Genomic DNA, 21073 nt, shown 5'->3' on the forward strand with positions numbered 1-21073 from the left:
AATTATGCTTCATGCAAAACCTGAGGGGGACCTCACATAAGTCAAATACAAGTGTATATTTTAGTCTGGACCAGAGAAACAAACTGCAATAAAAATACCTAATAAATACAGAAATGATTTGACAGTGTCTTGTTTGTTTGAACCAATCATAAAAAAGACACATTTAAGCTCAGTTTTGTAATTTTTCATCCTAATAATAGATTTCCTGTGCAACAGGTCTGCGAGATGAGACAAAGCAATAAAAGAAATCTTGATTGTGTGCATCATTTCTCATCGTTGTGATGAAAAGTGGATTCACACTGCTGCATTGTTTTGAGTTAATCCATTCTTCTGCAATCACAGCACCATGGGTACTCTATTTTAAGCTCATGCCTGGGGCTGTGCATTGAAAATGTCAGTCTGACACATGAAACACTAGTGACCTGTCGCAAGACCGCTGTGCAGTCCTTTAAGGTAGTTTGTGCTCAGTTTTTCTTTCTTGGTAGAGTCTTGAGAATGATACGTGAGAAGGTAAAGATCGGTGTGGATTACATTACAAGATGAGTTATTTGTAGATATTCAGTACAGCAGTGTTAACCTGTATCGTGTGCAAGTGTAACACTAACATCAGCAATAATGAAATGTTTTAATCCCATCTGGGTTCATCCATGGCCTGAGAGAGACAGTCATACAAGCATCAGTCAGTGTGGAGGGTTATGCTACAAAAGCTTTATTAAAGGTCATTAATAATACCATATAACTTTGCTGCTTTGTTTTGTTTTTTGTTTTTTTGAGTGCATGCTGACCTTAAGGTGTGTCACACTCTTTCTTCTCGTCAGTGACTGATCAAAACAGCAATTAAATATCGGCCTCACACCTTGACAAGGACTCCAGCTGAAGCCCTCACTGCAGGCACAAATCATGTGCCTGTGGTACCTTGAGTCTCCCTTTCTTTTATCTACATTTTGTCTGCTCTCAAAATATCGTTTATTATTATTATTGTAATTAAATATATTATTACATTATTCTATGAATATTGTTGCTTTAAAGCTTTACTGTTTATATACTAATAGTTCTCACAGCTGCTAATATCTAAACTTCATTCTAGGTCATTAGTAATCATTATTTTCTCGTTCATTTTTTCATTTTATTGAATGAGTTTCTCTGTTGCTTAATCAGTTAATCAATATTGTGTTTTATTCAAACTCACTATTTGGCGATATCTGTTCCACACGAAGCATAACTCATTTTAGTTTCATGCTCAGTAATGTGTGGTTATTTACTAGCTTAATGAAGTCCAGTGTTAGGGCAAACCCCAAGACTGTTTTGGTGGTTTACGGTCTAACTCTAAATTATTCATATCTCACTAGCTTTATTACTTTTTGGGGTTTTTCAAAAGGAACTGAGCATTAAATCAAAATGTCCCATTTTTTTTTGCACATTTCCCACTTTTCATTTTATTTAGATGTGAAATATTGTGGTAATGGAGATTTTTAAAGAAAGGTTCAGTTAGTATGTTCACTTTGGCTTAATTTTGTTTTTGCAGTTAAATTATGTATATAACCTATATATGTGATATAAATATATATGAATTGAATGTTGGTGCTGGACTGTGTGCTACATTTGATTCCCACTCTGTGCTCCTCAGGCTGATTTCCACATTGCAAGCAACATATTTTTGTGCTTTTCTTCCTCTACAAGCTTCACACCAACAGGGGACCAAGTACACGCCTGCAATACAGCATGTAATGTAATATTCAGTGAGAAAGGACCACTTTCATTTAGTCCCTTTTACATGTCTTGATATAAAATAGCTTAAAGGTTTCACAGGAATGCTACTGTACGCCAATTTAGGCTTGACTAACACAATGTTTTTAAGATGTAATACTGAATACAAACACTTGAGATTCTACTCTTAGACAAACACATGTTTGGTCAGAAGGCTTTAGTGTCATATTTGAACACACTGGGTTCCTTTTACATCCATCCAGATATTCGTCTTCTGCAGCTCATCTGCGTCTGGCTTGCAACAACCTACTCAATCAATCAATCAAAGCTTTATTCGTCACATGCAGGTTGCCCTGCAGTGAAATGGGACCCCCCCCCCCGACCTTACACATATAGCACAAACATTACATGGGGATACAGGTCGGAGATTGGTAGAATCAGAGAAAAAACATTGAAATGTACACTACAATGGGGAAAGTACAAGAGGAAAAAAAGAGACCCCTACTCATGCTATGCTTCCATGGGACAGCATGAGAACAGGAAACAAAAAACCTCCTCTGCACAAAAAAAGCACATAAATGTCCACAGCACAACATTGTGAAGACATGACAAGCCACAGGGGTGGGTGGGGGGTGAGGAGTAATCCGAAGCGAACACAGCAGCCGCCCTGCACAGCGCTACCATTCCAGCGTGGCACACAGACCCGCCGTGTAAACAAGCATTGAAGGCGTTGGAAAGGGAGGGGGGATGAGTGAGTGCCTATCAGTGTAAGTGTATGTGTGTGCGTGTCCATAGTTCAGCTGAGACAGTGTCCTTCGGCCTATCAGGCTAAGTAAACAGTCCTCCAGCCAATCCAGGTGTCCTTGCATGGGATGGGAAGAATAGCCGTAGCACAGTCGTTATCAGGGAGTGATTGTTCGGCTCCAGCCTTGGGCCTGCAGCTGGCGCCGTGATGGGGATCCGCAATGTTCATGTTGATTTTGTTAATTTCCATGCGAGCAGCCCAGGAGAATTTTCAGGCTGCTCTTTAACACTCCGACGCTGGTCTCTCAATCTTCCGTTGGAGAGTCGCGAGCCTCCCCATGATGGTATCAAACTTCTGTTCCATGGTGTTGTCATTCTTTTGATTCTGAGACCTCACAACTGCAGTGATCCGTTCCGCGATGTCTTCCAACTGTCGCTCAAGGGTCTCATTTTGAGCAGGCCTCTCTCTGATGTATCCCCCCATACGCTCAATGGTGTTGTTTTGAGCCTTCACAGCAGCTGTAAGCATCTCCAAGGTGTTGACCATATTACGTTCGTTGTGAGAGGTTGCGCCTCGTTCCATTGCGATTCCAGCGGGCAGCCTTGGGGGGGTTTGAACAGCCGGTTCCGTTCTACTCTGGTGTTCCTGGGAAATCTGAGATATTCCCAAACCAACCAACAGATATAACCACTCCATGTCCACTCATGTCTTCCCCAGGGCCTCCTTCAGTTAGACCAAAGCACATTGCCTAGGAGGCATCCGAGGTAAATGTTGAAACCACCTCAGTTGGTTCATTTCAATATAGAGGAGTACTATTCTGCACTCTTAGTGTGTTTGGAAATAATCTAGAATAGCATTTTACTGAGGTTAGGTTAGGTTAAGTTGGGAAAATCACTGGACAAAAAGTCTTAACTATGATTAAAAAGAAAAGTATTTTTGTCCAGCGAAGGCTAGCTCCTGTTAGCAATAATTAGCAGTTTTGGTTAGTTGTAGAAGAAAACGCTATTGAATCGCGTTAGTAAAAGATCAAGATATGGGTTAAAATGCAGTCTTCCCATTATCAAACGCTGATTTTCTTCATTAGCACAGTGAGGGGGCTTTTGAAGCCAGCATCAACCAATCAAGGTCCTGACCATGAGGATTTGATGACTTGAGTGTTGCACTGGGCTCTTCAGACAAAAGGGCCCTACAGGATAGTAACTGCAGGTGTCAGACTGTCTTTTGTAGCTGTCTCAAAAGTATTTAGTATCTTTTCTCAAGATAAACCAGAGAAAATATGTTGAGTCCAAATCTTAGACACTGATTAAATCATATTATGATTTTCCTTAGATTTTTCCTATGTTTTGTCATCTGCCTTCCTGCTACCCTGCTGTTAAAGGAAAATGATCGTACCCATAAAAACAATTTTCTTTAAATTGAACTGAATTCACTCAGTCTTTCACACACATTTCTCAATTATGTTTTGCATGGGGTAGATTTACTGCAATAAGCTGTTAGTTGTTAAGAGGCTATATCTATCTATCTATATATTTAATATAAAATAATACATATATATGCGCTTTAGATTGGATGTCAAGAGGAGTTCAAGTATTTAGGAGCCTTGATCACAAGTGCGGAAAGTGTTGAGCAGATGATTGACAACAAGCACCTCAGTTCGTCGGTGAGCGACTTGTTTGTCACGGTGACTGCAGAGCAGAGCATGAAAGCAAAGCTGTCAATTTACTGGCTGATGTGCAGCCATAAGCTGTGGATAGTGATATAAAGAATGAAATCACAGATACAAGTGGCGGAAATGAGATTCCTCTCAAGAGTGTCTGTTCTCACCCTGAGAGATAAGGTGAGGCTCAGTCACTAAGGAGCAGAGATGAGCAGCCGCTCTTCCGGATCAAAAGTAGTCATTTCAGGTGGTTTAGGCATCTACAGTTGTGGTCAAAAGTTTACATACACTTGTAAAGAATATAATATAATGGCTCTACCGAGTGTCCCGTTATTTCTAAAACTCTGATTTTTCTCTGATAGAGTGATTGGAACAGATACTTCTTTGTCACAAAAAACATTCATGAAGTTTGGTTCTTTAATGACTTTATTATGGGTTAACAGAAAAAAGTGATCACATTTGCTGGGTCAAAAATATACATACAGCAACATGAATTAGCAATTTTGGTGACTTACAAAGTTGTCAGTGAACTGAGCTTCATAGCATGGCCTCTTAACTTCTTGTGAGTGATTATGAGTGACTACAGCTGCTGACTTCTCTTAGGCCAGTTAAATAGGGCTCATTGGATACAAACGCCCACAAACGCTACAATGGGAAAGTCAAAGGAGCTTAGCATGGATCTGAAAAAGCGAATTATTAACTTGAACAAGTCAGGAAAGTCACTTGGGGCCATTTCAAAGCAGCTGCATGTCCCAAGAGCAACAGTGCAAACAATTGTTTGTAAGTATAAAGTGCATGGCACTGTTTCGTCACTGCCAAGATCAGGAAGAAAACGCAAGCTATCACCTGCTGCTGAGAGAAAATTGGTCAGGAGGGTGAAGAGTCAACCAAGAATCACCAAAAAGCAGATCTGCCAAGAATTAGAAGCTGCTGGAACACAGGTGTTATTGTCCACAGTCATACGTGTTTTGCATCTCCATGGACTGAGAGGCTGCCGTGCAAGAAGGAAGCCCTAGTTCCAAAAGCGGCACCTTAAGGCTCGACTGAAGTTTGCTGCTGATCACATGGACAAAGATAAGACCTTCTGGAGGAAAGTTCTGTGGTCAGACGAAACAAAAATCGAGCTTTTTGGCCACAATGCCCAGCGATATGTTTGGAGGAGAAAAGGTGAGGCCTTTAACCCCAAGAACACCATGCCTACAATCAAGCATGGTGGTGGGAGTATTATGCTGTGGGGCTGTTTTGCTGCCAATGGAACTGGTGCTTTACAGAGAGTAAATGGGACAATGAAGAAGGAGGATTACCTTCACATTCTTCAACATAACCTAAAATCATCAGCACGAAGGTTGGGTCTTGGGCACAGTTGGGTGTTCCAACAGGACAATGATCCCAAACACACATCAAAAGTGGTAAAGGAATGGCTAAGTCAGGCTAGAATAAGGGTTTTAGAATGGCCTTCCCAAAGTCCTGACTTAAACCCCATTGAAAACATGTGGACAATGCTGAAGAAACAAGTCCATGTCAGAAAGCCATAAAATTTAACTGAACTGCACTAATTCTGTCAAGAGGAGTGGTCAAAGATTCAACCAGAAGCTTGTGGATGGCTACCAAAAGCGCCTAATTGAAGTGAAAATGGCTAAGGGACATGTAACCAAATATTAGCACTGCTGTATGTATATTTTTGACCCAGCAGATGTGATCACTTTTTTCTGTTAACCCATAATAAAGTCATAAAAGAACCAAACTTCATGAATGTTTTTTGTGACAAAGAAGTATCTGTTCCAATCACTCTATCAGAGAAAAATTAGAGTTTTAGAAATAACGGGACACTCGGTAGAGCCATTATATTATATTCTTTACAAGTGTATGTAAACTTTTGACCACAACTGTATATAGAATGACTCATTCAGGCATTTCCAAGACATGCTGGTGAGATCATGTCTCTGAGATGGCATGGGCACGCCTCAGTGTTGAGCCAAGACAGCAAAAAGCAGAGGCTGGGGGGACAAAAATTTAAGGTTACTTATACTGCTATTTAATGATCTGAGAGGGAGTAAAGAATAAATACAAAGACAGAATTCAAAGGCTTAGTCTACCTGTGATACAAAGTCCACAAGTACAAATAGTTGAATGTCACTGCTTGTACAGTAGAATAACAAAACTGTATTTCTTTCTTTCTTTTTTTTGTAGGGTTAAAAATATCTTTAATCTGGAACTTAACCTGTTCCAAGCATAAATTACATATCCATGTACATGGCGAGGTAAGCCACCTTCATGTTACAGAAGCCCCAGGATTAATCCCAAGAGTCACCTGGATAAGATGAAATGCTGCTTCGTAGTGTAGGCCTCCAGTGCAGATGGATTTGTGTCTCCTCCTGGGATCAAACCAAGCACGTAGAACACAATAATATGGAACTACTGCCTCTAATTTCTCATAGTGCTAAGTGTGTTTGTTTGTTTTTTGTTGTTGTTTATGTTGTGTGTGTGTGTGTGTGTGTGTGTGTGTGTGTGTGTGTGTGTGTGTGTGTGTGTGTGTGTGTGTGTGTGTGTGTGTGTGTGTGTGTGTTTTAGATGATTTTTTTTAATACTGGTATTAGACTGAAATCCTTTTTTCTTTAGGAAAATGTGTCTTGTCTTCCTCCCCTCACCCCAAATGCTCCTCCCTGATCCTAGTTCTGCCAGCAGTTCCTTTCTGTTAAAAGGGAGTTTTTCCTTCCCACTCTTGTCAAAGTGCTTGCTTGAATATTAGACTGAATACTTTACTCTTGCAGTTGCTGCCTTTATAAGTAGCCTGGTGCTAAATTACTGCCAATACTGTGAGCTCGGTTTTAAATAATTGTTGTTACATCTTACTTATTGTTTTCGCTGGATTTCACTTAAATTTAACATGACTGTTACAAAGCATATGATTTTAGGTATGAGCCCCTGTTTGTCCTCAATTTTTCATTCTAATATTGTCTGATGTCACTTTGAATTCAAAGCTCATTTGAGTACACTGCTAGACAGAATAAGCCCTTTGTCCCCATATATTCTCTTTCCTTTCAATAACCTCCAAAACACCCAAGGTAGAGTATGTAGAAATAAACCTTTTGCACTCTAGCCATTATTTGTTTCAGTCTCTTGTGCGTCACAGAATATCCTTTTTAATATTGTTTATGGACCATAGTTGCATAAGGAAGGGACTGTGGGTTATTTTTACTGCACACAAAATGTTGACCACTGTGGACTACATTTTACTGTAAAAGCTTGAAAAACAAACTCTGTCCTATACTCATTTACCAAAAAGGTGCTTTTTTGTACTTTTGTTTGATGCCCAATGGTACAGATACCTAATCTTCAAAGAAATGCTTTATATTCTGTTCCCCCTTTAATATTATGTTTGTTAACATAATAGTTCATTATTATTATTTAAAGCATACTTCTTAAAGTAAATATTTAAGTTTGTGTGATTACGTTTTCTGGCCGTCCAAATATGGACCATTTAAACAAAATAAGAGAATTTAGCAAATGTGTCTGTCGTTCTGTTAAGTTATGAGCATGTTTAGCCTGAAGAGGAAGTGCCTGTTTGGCTTTGCCTTCCAAGGTATATTTGCAAGAAATCAAAAAGTGCAGCAAGATTTTTAACAGCTGTTCCTGTAGTGTTCACTGAAAGCATTTCAATTCAGCTCAATCGAGTTCAAGTGAATTACTTCATATATATAATTAATATAACACCAAATCACAAATGCAGCCACCTCAAGGTGTTTTATATTGTAAAGTAAAGATCCTAAAATGATACAGGGAAAACCTCAACGATCACATGACCTCCTGTGAGCAAGAAGTTGGAGACAGTGACAAGGAAAAACTTCCTTTTAACAGGAAGAAATCTCTGACAAAACCAGGCTCAGGAAGGGGCACCCATCTGCCAACTCAAACCAGTTCGAGATGAGGGGCAGAAGGCATGCTGGTAAACACAGAGAGATTGACAATGATTCTAAAAGACTGTATGTTTTAAAGATCTTTAAAGGAAGAAAATAGGTTTGAAAATTGGCTCCATAGGCAATGCAAGAAAGTCAAACACAACTAAAAGATGGACAAGAATAATAAATAAATAACAGCATAGACCATAAGATATAAATGGTAGTAGTTACCATCAGTTAACACCTTCGAAATCAAAATGGATACAAGCAATGGTTGCCACTATGTCTTGCTCTTTTATCTTCTGTCATCCTTTCAAGGCTCTGTGACACACAAACAAAATGTCCAGCCTTTTATAAATGTAGAGAGGTCCTACAAATAATCTAGTGTAAAATAAACTTTGGAGTCAAAACCTTCCCCTCAGCTTTTCCCCATAAATTACACCGCTGGAGGATTCTTTTGCTACAGATCATTGTACATGCAATGGAAACATTTATACTTACACACACAAGGCGTTCCTGGTCTTTTATTGGTCTTTTGACTTGTTTAAGTTGTATTATATCTTTTGGGTATCATCCTTCATTTAATGTAGACACTGTCATTAAATAAAACAGCAACTAAGTGTTTCAACCCTGTTCAGCAGCCACCTAGTAAGGTTTACCACATAGTTTGTATTATGCCATAAACTTCTTTTTAAAACATATACTCAAAACAAAGGGTTCCAAGACTTTGTTTAGATTTCAGGGAGGACTCAGACATGTCTGTTTTGTATCTGCAAAGCTTTCTGCTCATGGTGCCTCTCTAGCCTCTCTCTGGAGAAACAAAGTATTGGAGATTTTGTTCCTGGTAACCACCCAGATACAATCCACTGCAGTTCAGAATTGCCTGAACTGCCATCAGTCAGGCAAAAAAGTAGGTTTTCCTCTGACTTGATTTTTATTAACCTTTATTTTTCAATAAATGTAGCGTGTTTAAAATGGGCATATTGATATGGTTTGATTCAATTCTTAAATGGTTCCAAATGCAGGATGTCGCAAAAGTGGAAAGGCATGCAGTTAACAAAGGGAATTTAATAAACTTACAAAAGATAAAACAGTGCATTCATACCGAAGCTTTAGGTAAAATGAAAAAACAAAACAAAAACAATAGCTCAATGATCTGAAGTTATCTGGAAAAAAGACAGGACAAACACACAAAGAAGCGCAATTACCAAAATAAAACAGGAAGTAGAAACAAGGAAGGCAAGGGAAGTAACACATCAACAAAACAGAGATAGAGAAAAGAGAAAAGAAAAACTGGAATGCTGGGGGAAATATAAACATGCTAAAACACTTGACTGATACAGAATCCTAGATGCTCAGTGGTCCTGGGTCTTCTTTCTCATTTGTTTAAATTTTTGTGATGCTCCAAATGTTTTCAGTTTGTGAAAGAATTGAACTGCAGGCAAGGCAGTTCAGCACCTGGACTGTTCTTCTATGAAGTTGTGCTGTTATTCTGAAACCTATAAATACCTCTCAGCATTGATGGTGCCTATTAAGCCGTCAATTCCATTACGACTTTTGAACTGAATGGTCATAACGAGTCTCTTGTTTTTAGTCTGGAGGATGCAGAGTCTATTTTTCAAAAAAGAAGAAGAAGAAAATTATGATTTGTTTGACCACAGACTCACAGACAGTGTTCTTGAGTCCATGTAATGATCTTCATGACAGATTTCTCCAGATTTTCTTCAAATGTCATTCAATTCAAAATGATTTTATGAAATGTTTCAGTTGAAAAAATTCTGAATTACATTATCATTGTTATTATTATTATTAGCATTACTCCATTTCCATGTATAAAAAGCAGAAGTAAGGCCAATTAAGGAATTGTTATTGCCTCAGTCTGATCCAGGGACATTTAACGTTAATTTTAGCATCTCTTTTCCCATAACAGAGTTGGCAGAAGAGTTATTTTTGGTACTAATTATTTGGTGTTTCACGTATTTGTGTGATAGTCCTATTACAGCATTACAGTAATAAAAGTATAATTTGCCTGCTTTTGGACTGAAGTTATGTGCACCGTATTCTTCTTTCAAATGATTGTCATTTATCTATGCTTTTCATCATTTTGCACTCTCTCTGTTTCAGGTGGTTAAGATGATGATTGTTGTAGTGGTGACGTTTGCCCTCTGCTGGCTGCCATACCATGTTTACTTCATTGCAACAGGTCTCAACAAGTTTCTGAGCAAATGGAAGTACATCCAGCAGGTATACCTGTCGATCATGTGGCTTGCAATGAGTTCCACTATGTACAACCCCATCATCTACTGCTGCCTCAACAGCAGGTGGGTAACAACAGTGTTGCTAATTTAGCATTGCTACTTAACGAGACAACAAATGTGCAACTAATTTTGCAAAGGCACCTGATGCATGAGGGAATTCATTCAAGGTCTTTTACACCTGTATTACATAATGATTTGATTTTTCAATATATTTTTTGGCATTTTAACTTTATTGGCTTTATTGGATAGACACAGCGAAGACTGACAGGAAAGCGGAGGGAAAGACAGAGGGGAAGGCATGCAGCAAGAGGCCACGGGTCGGACTCAAACTCGGGGTGGCCGCTTTAAGGCACGCGGCATATGGTCACCTGCTCATCCGACTGAGCTAAACCGGCGCCCATAATGATTGTTGTTTATATTGAGATGAAAGCAGTTAAGGGATTGTCATTCCCTCAGTGCATTTGTATGATGACTAGGAAGGCCTACAGTGTTATCTAATGTTAGCTGTGCAAAGTAAGCTTCTCTATCCAAGAAGTATCATAAGCTACTTATCATCCAATCACTTCCGGTATTTTGGAGCAGGCGCCCTCTGCTGGACTGGTGCGAAACAATTTCCAGATCAAATGGGAGCAAACGAGGAGTTTGCGTTAAAAAAGCATCGCTTCCAGGCTCCACCATCAGCCAGCAGGCCACAGCCAGCAGACCCAGCCAGGCTCCACCATCAGCCAGCAGGCCACAGCCAGGCTCCACCATCAGCCAGCAGGCCACAGCCAGCAGACCCAGCCAGGCTCCACCATCAGCCAGCAGGCCACAGCCAGGCTCCACCATCAGCCAGCAGGCCACAGCCAGGCTCAGCAGGCCACAGCCAGGCTCCACCATCAGCCAGCAGGCCACAGCCAGGCTCCACCATCAGCCAGTAGGCCACAGCCAGGCTCCACCATCAGCCAGCAGGCCACATCCAGCAGACCCAGCCAGGCTCCACCATCAGCCAGCAGGCCACAGCCAGGCTCCACCATCAGCCAGCAGGCCACAGCCAGCAGACCCAGCCAGGCTCCACCATCAGCCAGCAGGCCACAGCCAGGCTCCACCATCAGCCAGCAGGCCTAGCCAGGCGCCATCATCAGAAATTCCGCTTCCGGGTCCCTCGTGGTGGCCGCCTCGTGCTCTCGCTTCAGTATGCCACCCAAGAAAGGCCCAACACCAGAGGAGGTTGAGGACATTAAAACCTCCCTCGGAGCGCTGTGCGGAGACGTGGCCGCAGTCAGGGCACAGCAGGAGCTGCTTCTGGGGCTTCTGGAGGAGGTAAAACAGCTACGCCTCCAAAATGCCGAGAAGGACAGACGGATCATGGATCTCGAGCGGCGGGTGGATGAGCTGGAGCAGTACACCCGTACGAACGACGTGGTCATCAGCGGTATTAAAATCAAGCCGCGCGCGCGTACGAGCGCGCGGTGGCCGGGAACGTCGGGGAGCCCAGCGACGAGGAGACCCGCTCGGTAGAGCAACAGGTGGCGTCCTTCCTCCAAAGCAAGGGGATAGAGATGGACCTGGAGCACATAGAAGCATGTCACTCACTGCCCAGGAGGAGTGACAGACTGCCGGCCATCATTATGAGATTTGTCAATCGGAAGAACAAGGTCGCACTGCTGAAACAAGGACGCAAACTGAAAGGCACGGACGTTTTCATTAATGAGCATCTGACACGAAAAAACGCAGACATCGCGAGGAAGGCAAGGCAACTGAAGAAGAACGGTAAAATACAACATACATGGGTAACAAACTGTAAGATTTTCATTAAGCTAAACGGGACACCAGAAGAGGCAAAAGTACTGATAGTGAGGAACATGGAGGATCTGGACAAGTATAACTGACACCAATGTATCAATTACACCAGGAAATGACATGGACACGTTGAAATTAGTTCTTCAACAGAAAGTAATTGATCTAGATTGTGAATATAAGGAGCATAATATAATAGATCCAGAAATAGATTCTGAAAGTAACTTTCTCTCTTCTTTTGTTAAAAATTGTAATTATTTCACTCAGGAACAATATGAAAAAGAAATTAACCTAGACGGGAAGCTCTCATTAATTCACTTTAACAGCAGAAGTATGTACTCTAATTTTGATTTCATTAAGGACTATTTGCAACAATTTTCTCGCCCCTTTAGTGTTATAGCCATCACTGAAACTTGGTTCAATGTCGATAAAGGAATAGATTTTTGTTTGAATGGATATGATTTAAAATACATGAATAGATTAAATAAGGCGGGCGGCGGGGTTGCTATATATGTTTATAACTCTATAAAATATAATGTTGTAACAACTATGTCTATGGCTATTGATGGAATTTTGGAATGTTTGACTATTGAGATTATGAATGAAAAAAAGAGAAATGTTATAATAAGTTGCATATATCGGACACCCAGTTCAAGTATTGACACTTTTAATGAATGGATAGAAAAAACGTTTGCTTCGGTGAACCAAAAATTACTATTTATCTGTGGTGACTTTAATATTGATTTGCTAAACCCAACAAGGTTAAAAGCCATTGATGACTTTACTGACACGATGTACAGCTTATCACTATATCCAACAATAACAAAGCCAAGCAGAATAACATCACATAGCGCCACTATTATTGACAACATTTTTACTAATGTCATGGATTTCCAAATTAATAGTGGTCTGCTTGTCTGTGATATAACTGACCACTTACCAGTTTTTACTTTGTGTGACTGTGATTTAAAAAAAATAGATACCAAGATCATGATAGCAAAGCGAACAATAAATGAAGAAGCAATTCATGCCTTCAATTTCGATTTAGCACAACAAGATTGGAGTTCGGTGTATGAAGAGTCAGATGTGGACAAGGCTTATGATAATTTTCTAGATATTTTTACTATGTGGTACAATAAACATTGTCCTGTAAACGAACACATGACAAAGAAAAAAAAGATAAAAAGTCCTTGGCTCACAAAAGGAATTATTAATGCTTGCAAAAAGAAAAACAATCTGTATAAACAGTTTATCAAAGTAAAAACAAAAGAAGTGGAACAAAGATATAAAGCATATAGAAATAAATTGACTGATATTATAAGAACGAGCAAACAACTTTATTATAGAAGAAGATTATATGAAAATAAAAACAATATAAAAGGAACTTGGGATGTGTTAAACAACTTAATTAAACAAGGATCTTCTGGAACATCATATCCTGAATATTTTACTGATGCAAATGGTGAAAATCACAACATGAGTAATATTGTCGATGGGTTCAATAAATTCTTCATAAATGTTGGCCCAGAACTAGCAGCGGACATCCCGTGTCATAAAAATGAAAATATCAGTAATATAAAATCAAATCCCTTTTCACTGTTCCTCTCAGCTACAAATGAGCAAGAAGTAATAAATATCACATTAAAATGTAAAAGTAAGTCTTCAATGGATTATCATGACATAAATATGTCTGTAGTTAAACAGGTTATTCTGAATATTGCTAGTCCCTTAACATATATCTGTAATTTATCATTTCAGTCCGGTTGTTTTCCAAAAAAAATGAAAATTGCGAAAGTAATACCACTATATAAAAGTAATGACAAACACAGTTTTACCAATTATAGGCCTATTTCTCTACTGCCTCAATTCTCAAAAATTCTAGAAAAACTTTTTAATTCAAGATTAGAAAAATTCCTTGAAAAACATCAAATAATAAATGTTGGTCAGTATGGTTTCAGAACGCAAAGAACCACTTCAATGGCGATAATTGAGGCAGTAGAAGAAATTACTGATACACTGGATAAAAATAAATATGCAGTTGGTATTTTTGTTGACCTCAAAAAGGCCTTCGACACAATCAATCACTCAATTTTACTGGATAAATTGGAAAGATATGGTATTCGAGGGAAAGCTGGTAACTGGTTAAAAAGTTACCTAACAGGTCGGGAACAATATGTTAGCATAGGGCATTACCATTCAGAGAAACTTGGTATTACATGTGGTGTTCCCCAAGGGTCAGTGTTGGGACCAAAACTTTTCAATGTATACATAAATGATATTTTTGATGTTTCTCAAGTACTTAAACTCATACTGTTCGCAGATGACACCAACATATTTTTCAGTAGCGATGATTATACTGATCTTGTAATGACTGTAAACAGGGAGCTAAAATTAATAAAAAAATGGATGGACATAAATAAATTATCATTAAATATAAATAAAACTAAAGCAATGTTTTTTGGTAATTTAAAATATAATATAGAATTACCAATTATCATTGAAGGTGTACCAATTGATAATGTGAGTGAAAACAAATTTTTGGGAGTTATAATTGATAACAAAATTTCATGGAAACCCCACGTCAGACACATAAAAACCAAAATTTCCAGAAGCCTCGCAGTTTTGAACAAAGTGAAACAATTCCTTGATAAAGATGCACTTCGTACTCTGTACTGTACCCTGGTTCTTCCATATCTTACATATTGTGTGGAAGTGTGGGGAAATACATATAAAAATACAACTAATCCATTAGTCACAGTACAGAAACGAGCACTGCGTATTATTCACAAGGCTGGTTATCTAGATCATACTCACAAATTCTTTCTTCAGGCAAAGTTACTTAAATTCCAGGATCTGGTTAATTACAATACATCCATAATTTTGTATAAAGCTTTTACTAAACTTTTACCGGCAAATTTACAAACTAGATTTGAAATTCGAGAAAAGGTTTATAATGTGAGAGGCTTTGGAGAATTCAAATTACCCAGAACTCGAACAACCCGTAAAGGCTTTTGTGTGTCTGTATGTGGTGTGAAAATCTGGAACAGTCTGAGTTTACAATTGAAACAATGCAAAAATATTCATAGATTTAAATTTCTCTACAAACAGTTGGTCTGGTCACAGTATACTCAATGATGGGTTTTAGTGTGCTCTGTAATGTCTGTCCTCTTACCATTGCTGGTATGGATTCCAAAATAAAAAATAAAAAATAAAGTGTGCGTATGTATGTACATATATGTACTTGTGTGTGTAGATATATATGTATGTATATGTATGTGTGTCTGTTACTTGTAGTTATTACTGCCTGTTACCTGTGGTAATGCAATTTATAATTTATATATTCTGTATTCAGTTATGAAGGCTCTAATTGTTGGTTGCGAGCTGCCGCTTAGATGCTTGTATCTGCCCGGGGCTGTTGATGGGTCTGTATGCAATGATGGGCGTAGCTGCGGGAAGTTTATTGTTTTTTTTTGTTGATGAGTGAGTATAGGGGTGGGATTTAATAAGTTTTCTTCGTCCCACTCCTTTTTCAGGCAAGTTTTGTTTTTTGTTTTGTGTATTTTATGTTCAATAGAGGTATTTGTTGTGCCTGAAAATGAATAAATAAATGAATGAATGAATGAAAAATGAATCATAAAGAAGTCAGCTAATGCTTAACTGTTAGCTAACTCAAGTAGCTGTGTTTCAGTAGTAATATATCAGTTGCAATACTATTGCCTGGGGGAATGCTACCTCCAAAATAACATTTGCTATGCTAGCCACACTTGGTCAACAATGCAGAACAGACAACTACGTTGCAGCTTCACATCTAGCATCCCTACTAATAATGACAGACACCACTTCACTTCCCACTAAAGGCAAAGGTGAAAATGAAGACATGACCCTGTGTCTGTGTCGATAAGATACAGAGTGTACTCATAATATGTGTCTTGAAACTCATCAGAATTGCCCTTGAATCTTAAGCCAACTGCAGACACTGTCCTAAGGTGCTTCAACACTGACTGGCCTCTCAGACAACCTTGTCCTGCATTTACCCAGTGTGAGCCTTGGCATTCTAGACACATAACTTGGGGCAAGCAACTCATCAGTGTAGATTGGTGGGTGATGATGTGTTTGTCGGATCTTCTCATCACTGATGACCATGATCCACTTGTGGCCACATTGAGTCGTGGCCACAGGCCTCAAGAGCAGCTTCGGCAAGTGATAGGTCATTGGGTACCTGAGGGTTGGACTAGAGGATGTTTGTGTTACCACCACTCAGTCCAGGCTTGGGACAGTTATAGTTCTCAGGTACAAATTCAGTGGCCTCATTACTCTCTTCACCAAGGAGAAAAATGACCTTCTTGGTAGTTTTCTCAGAGGCTCTTTGGAGCAGCTGTCTCCACAAGCCCTACCACTCAAATGACAGGGTATTTAAATCTGCACAGCACATATACTGATGCTGATACTAGTTTCTCCCAGTCAAAAGTGGAGATACTTTCAAGTGCCAGAAACAGAAACAGTTGTCTCAACGGTGCCACCACTCTGCCAAAGATGAATTCAAAAATGAAAAATAGACCAAAAAGGCATTTCTATAAAAGGTTTTGATGACTTCAGAGAGTGATAGCATTCTCCAGATGGATGGATGAGTGGATGATACAGAGCCAGCTGTTCTGCACCTCACTATGCAGAAAAACAATTTCCTTCATGCATTGCAGACCAGCCTGCCACCATGGTCACTGAGAATAGAACATTCAAAACACAGAGACACAAATTGGCTTATGAGAACAACAATAACCAAGTGATACAGAAAGCAGTTTGCTGTATGCCTTCCTCACCTCATACGGTGGTTCATTTACAAGCCAAGGAGGGGAACACTTGCTTTTTCAATTAGAAGAAATTATGCAAGATTTAACAGAAATAAAGGCCAATTAAATGACAAATGAACTCATTTTTTTGTCATGTGTTTTTCTCTCACTACAACAGGTTTCGAGCAGGCTTCAAGCAAGCATTTCGTTGGTGCCCTTTTATTAAGGTGTCCAGCTACGACGAGCTGGAACTACGCTCTACACGGCTAACCCAAACACGCCAGAGCAGTATGTACACACTGACACGGATGGATAACACCATGGTGGTAGTTTATGACCCTGCTGAAGGTGATGGCAGCGCTGTAGGTGGCACCGGAAGGAAGCATTCCCTGCCTGGTAGGAAGAGAAGCTACGTCACTTCTCGGCACACAGAGATTGCTGGTTGCAGCGACACCGCTGTGAAAACACAAAATGGAAGCGCTCCCAGCGCTCAGCCTGAAGAATTCCCTTGAACATGAGCATTTCCAGATGTGTGTGTACACAAAACATTTCCATGTGTAAAGCTTTATACGCATGCATTCTTACACCGCAGATGTACAAAAAAGTGCGCACGGTGCTTGGTTAGCTTAGAAATAGAAATACTGAGAGCAAAAAGTTTAACTCTTGTTCATTCAAGTTCACCCTTTGATACAAATCACTGTAAGAAGCATTTAAACACAGCCATCTGTCCTACAGCTCATTCAGTTGATGATAAAATTATTCAGTTCTGATGGAGATCAGATCAAAAGCCTGTTTTTTATTTCACCCCATAACAGCTGTGAACTTCACAAAGGATGGGCGTTAATGGCTTCAGGAGAAGCCATGAACGAGTGGCTGCAGAGAGTCACCAGCGGAACAGCTGCTGATGGAATTCTTTCTAGCACTACATGGCTCTGTGTGTAACTCTTGGTTATGCAACTGTTTCCTGGTGACCTACAATAAGCCAGAGGAGAAATCCAGTTCATTTCCACCATGTCAATAAACAGGCAGCTCAATGAGCTTACTGAACGCAAACTAGCCATCTAGGAGCTAGGGCGTCATTGTTTTATTTATATTTTTCAGTCAAGTGAAAGGAAAACAATACAGGAAGTTGCATGGTGACGTGCAATATATAAGGATAGCGTTGTTCCGCTACCGGTGCCACTGCTGTTTTAACGCTGTTTCCCTGTGTTGCATGGAAATTGTTGCTTGTGTGAACATCAAGTGCTGAGATGGCACCAGGCAGTACGTCAACCTCTGTTGTGTTGAATTTACAGTTTACAGTGGAAGCATACTGTGGCAGATCCTCAATGACTCAGCATTCATCAAGTCTCAGACATGAAAATTTTCATATTTTTGGTCTATTCATAGATTTTGCTGTTAAGAGATTAGATTTGTCACTTGTTTTGGTAATCAAGCATAATCATAGTTTTGGTTTCCTATTGAACATACCGAGCTTTGGAATAAAAAAAAAAGATTTTGTGATCAAAGCTAAATACAGTTTTGGTATTTTGTCATTTATATTCCATGTTGATTAACACATAGCGAACAGATATTCAGCTGTCACATAGTATAGAAAAAAAAAACCAACTTTTTTTTTTTTGTAAATCAACCAGAAGGTACAGCCATACAAACACAACACAAATGTTCTTAATTATCCTAAAGAGATTTGAATGTTAATAGACTCATGAAAGTATTTTCAAAGAATGTGAAAACATATATGCTGTGCATTTTAGTGTTTTGCATTTTTAAGTTGTCCAATCATTTTTATTGAGGTTGGTTAAATATTGAGACGTATTAATCAAAGTATTTTGCTGTTTCTGTGTGTAAATAATGTGTTTGTTTGAATGTACAGCACGGTGTGTGCCTCTCTCTGTTCAGCGGTGACTAAATTGTTTGTTGTGTCTTTAAAGTTTCTTTCAGCATGGGTCTCTTTCTTTCTTCTTGGTGTAAAAGCAGTATACTATATTTTAAACACTTAATTATTATTCCTGGTAAATGTCAAGTAATTTGTTAATATGAGAATGAATAACTTTCTAATTCGATATCACATTTCTTATATAAAGGCCTCCAAAAGATTTCTCATTGCTCTGCTCTGTGAGTACTAATATATTTGGTTGTAGCTTTATTGTATATTGATCTTCTTCGTCGCATTATGAGTGTTTACAAGTGACAGAATATGCTTATGATGAAATGTAGCTGTGACTTATTGCAATTTTTAAAAAGACGTTAAATGTAAAAAAAAAAAAAAAAAACACTACAAAAGATAGCCAGAAAACTTTTCAGTATTACTGTTCGTTTATACAAAAGATTATTACTGTGCTGTGCTGCATCCAAGAATAATGTTTTGTGCAGTTTGCTTTGCCACATACAGTACATTGCAACATTTGATTTTGCAGTTACAAGATTGTTTGCGCTTTATTACTCATCTTGCGTTATCTTTTCATTATTGTGATGAATTTCTGTGTTGACGTAAGCCCGAGTGTTTCAATAATTTAAACATGTCCTTTTGTAAAAAATTAGCTTACTCAGTTTTGAGAAGTGCACAAAAAATAAACGAGAAACAATGTACTTGCTGGCAATCAGAGATTAAAAAACACGTCAAACTATATTTGATGTATGCATGTGTAATGCTAAACATTACTCTCTGCAGACATAATCGCTGCACAGCACAGACCTTAATTCTACTCTCTGTCATTATGTCAGTTTTGGTGCCTGCAGCTACTAAACAATAATTCACATCTATTTTGTGGTTTAGCAGCTTCTGTCTGATGGTGAAATCCAGTGCAAAGATCAGTCCCTATGAAAGGAAAAATCGACAGCACAATGTTACAGATTTTAACATTAAATTCAACTTTAATAAACAGCCAGTGTGTGTTGTGTCCTCTGTCTTGTTATATAGAAGTGTTTAACAAACCAGACAAATTTATTACAGTGGGGGGGAAAGGGGGTTCAGTGCCAGGTACTCATCTGCCTTCTATCTCTCAAGGGGACCATTCAAAGCTGTTGATGCAATTTTTCAAAATGATATAAACCTATAAATGGGTCTACAAACTGCCTTCATGACAGATATCACAGGGGAGTAAATGTGATAGGCCTTGTGGGCGTAGTAAAGTCTGTATGAGTTTGGCTAAAGGGGAAAAAAAATAACAGTATTAAGGCAACTTGAAGGTGACAAAAAAACAGCTTTGAGGTAGCTTATTGAGTTTTCACAGGGAGCTGGCTAATAGTGTTTAGCTGTTTTGAGAATGAGTAAATGAAATTCTATCTGCTGCTGTCTCAATCCCCTAAAATTTTCAGTTACAAGCTGTGCCGCTTGGATATGTTTCATCTCTCTGCTGCCTCAAAGCATCATTACCGCATGGCTTGTCTAATCTAAAAAATGCTTTGAAATTTATGTGCTTAGCAGGAGCTTTTAGCTTCCGGTTGTTTTGTCATCAAAGCAGAACATTTGAGATAACTTTCCTTGATTATTTCTTTCTTGTTACTTAGTCTTCAGTATTTCGGCTGCAGCATTTGATGCGACGATCAGCAGTCAAGTAAAAAGAAAAACCTGTCTACATGAAAAGTGAGTTAAACTCATCAGACAGCTGATACTTTTTTTGTCTGTGGTGGTATCTCTCTGTTGATCGGATCATAATCTCACAGTTTAAAAACAGGAGGTTTTTTTTTTTTTTTTTTTACATCGTAGGCAGGGAGTGCAAACAAACGATCATCTGGAGATGAAGCAGATTACAAAGGCTGAAAGAGACAGTGGGTACAACAAGACTTTAATGACTGATAGTAGTACAACATGTAAATATCTGGGGGTGTAGTTTGATACACTGACTGGCCTCTCAGATAGCATGATAATTAGGACCAGCAGGGAAACATCCTCACAGTGTTCATGCAAATCTGCAGTAAATCTAATGCTCCTTAAAAATACACTCTATCACATTTAACTCCATCAAGGGATGATTTTTAGACCCAAATCTTTCAATTTACAACCTAAATATTTGCATTTGTGTCAGAACACAGAGCTGAAACATGAAATACTGCAAAGCACTGAATCTTGAGTCAATACATATTAGGGTGATACATCAGGTACAAGCATGGATCTGCAACACTAAATAAGGAAATTGCTGTGCAGTAGTCCATGTCTAGTGCATTCGGTTTAGGAGTGCTGGTCTGCTGGTCTGTGTCAGATCGTTTGGCAGGTCATTCCTTTTTTTGCAGTGTGGCAT

General features: G+C 39.0%; 1 protein-coding gene across 1 annotated transcript in view; it reads left to right on the forward strand.

Annotated features, from left to right (window-relative positions):
• Positions 1–17348, forward strand: part of tacr3a (tachykinin receptor 3a) — a 34798-nt gene extending 17450 nt beyond the window's left edge. Inside the window, exons 4-5 of the mRNA XM_085356960.1 lie at positions 10133–10329; positions 17011–17348. Coding sequence (XP_085213086.1) covers positions 10133–10329; positions 17011–17344 — 531 coding nt within the window. The 3' untranslated portion in view covers positions 17345–17348. The remainder of the gene's footprint in view (positions 1–10132; positions 10330–17010) is intronic.
• Positions 17349–21073: the final 3725 nt, after the last annotated feature.

Source organism: Diplotaxodon limnothrissa, linkage group LG6, assembly GCF_057381915.1.
Source record: "Diplotaxodon limnothrissa isolate DT_005_m linkage group LG6, D_limnothrissa_male_GT1.1, whole genome shotgun sequence".
Lineage (NCBI taxonomy): Eukaryota > Metazoa > Chordata > Actinopteri > Cichliformes > Cichlidae > Diplotaxodon > Diplotaxodon limnothrissa.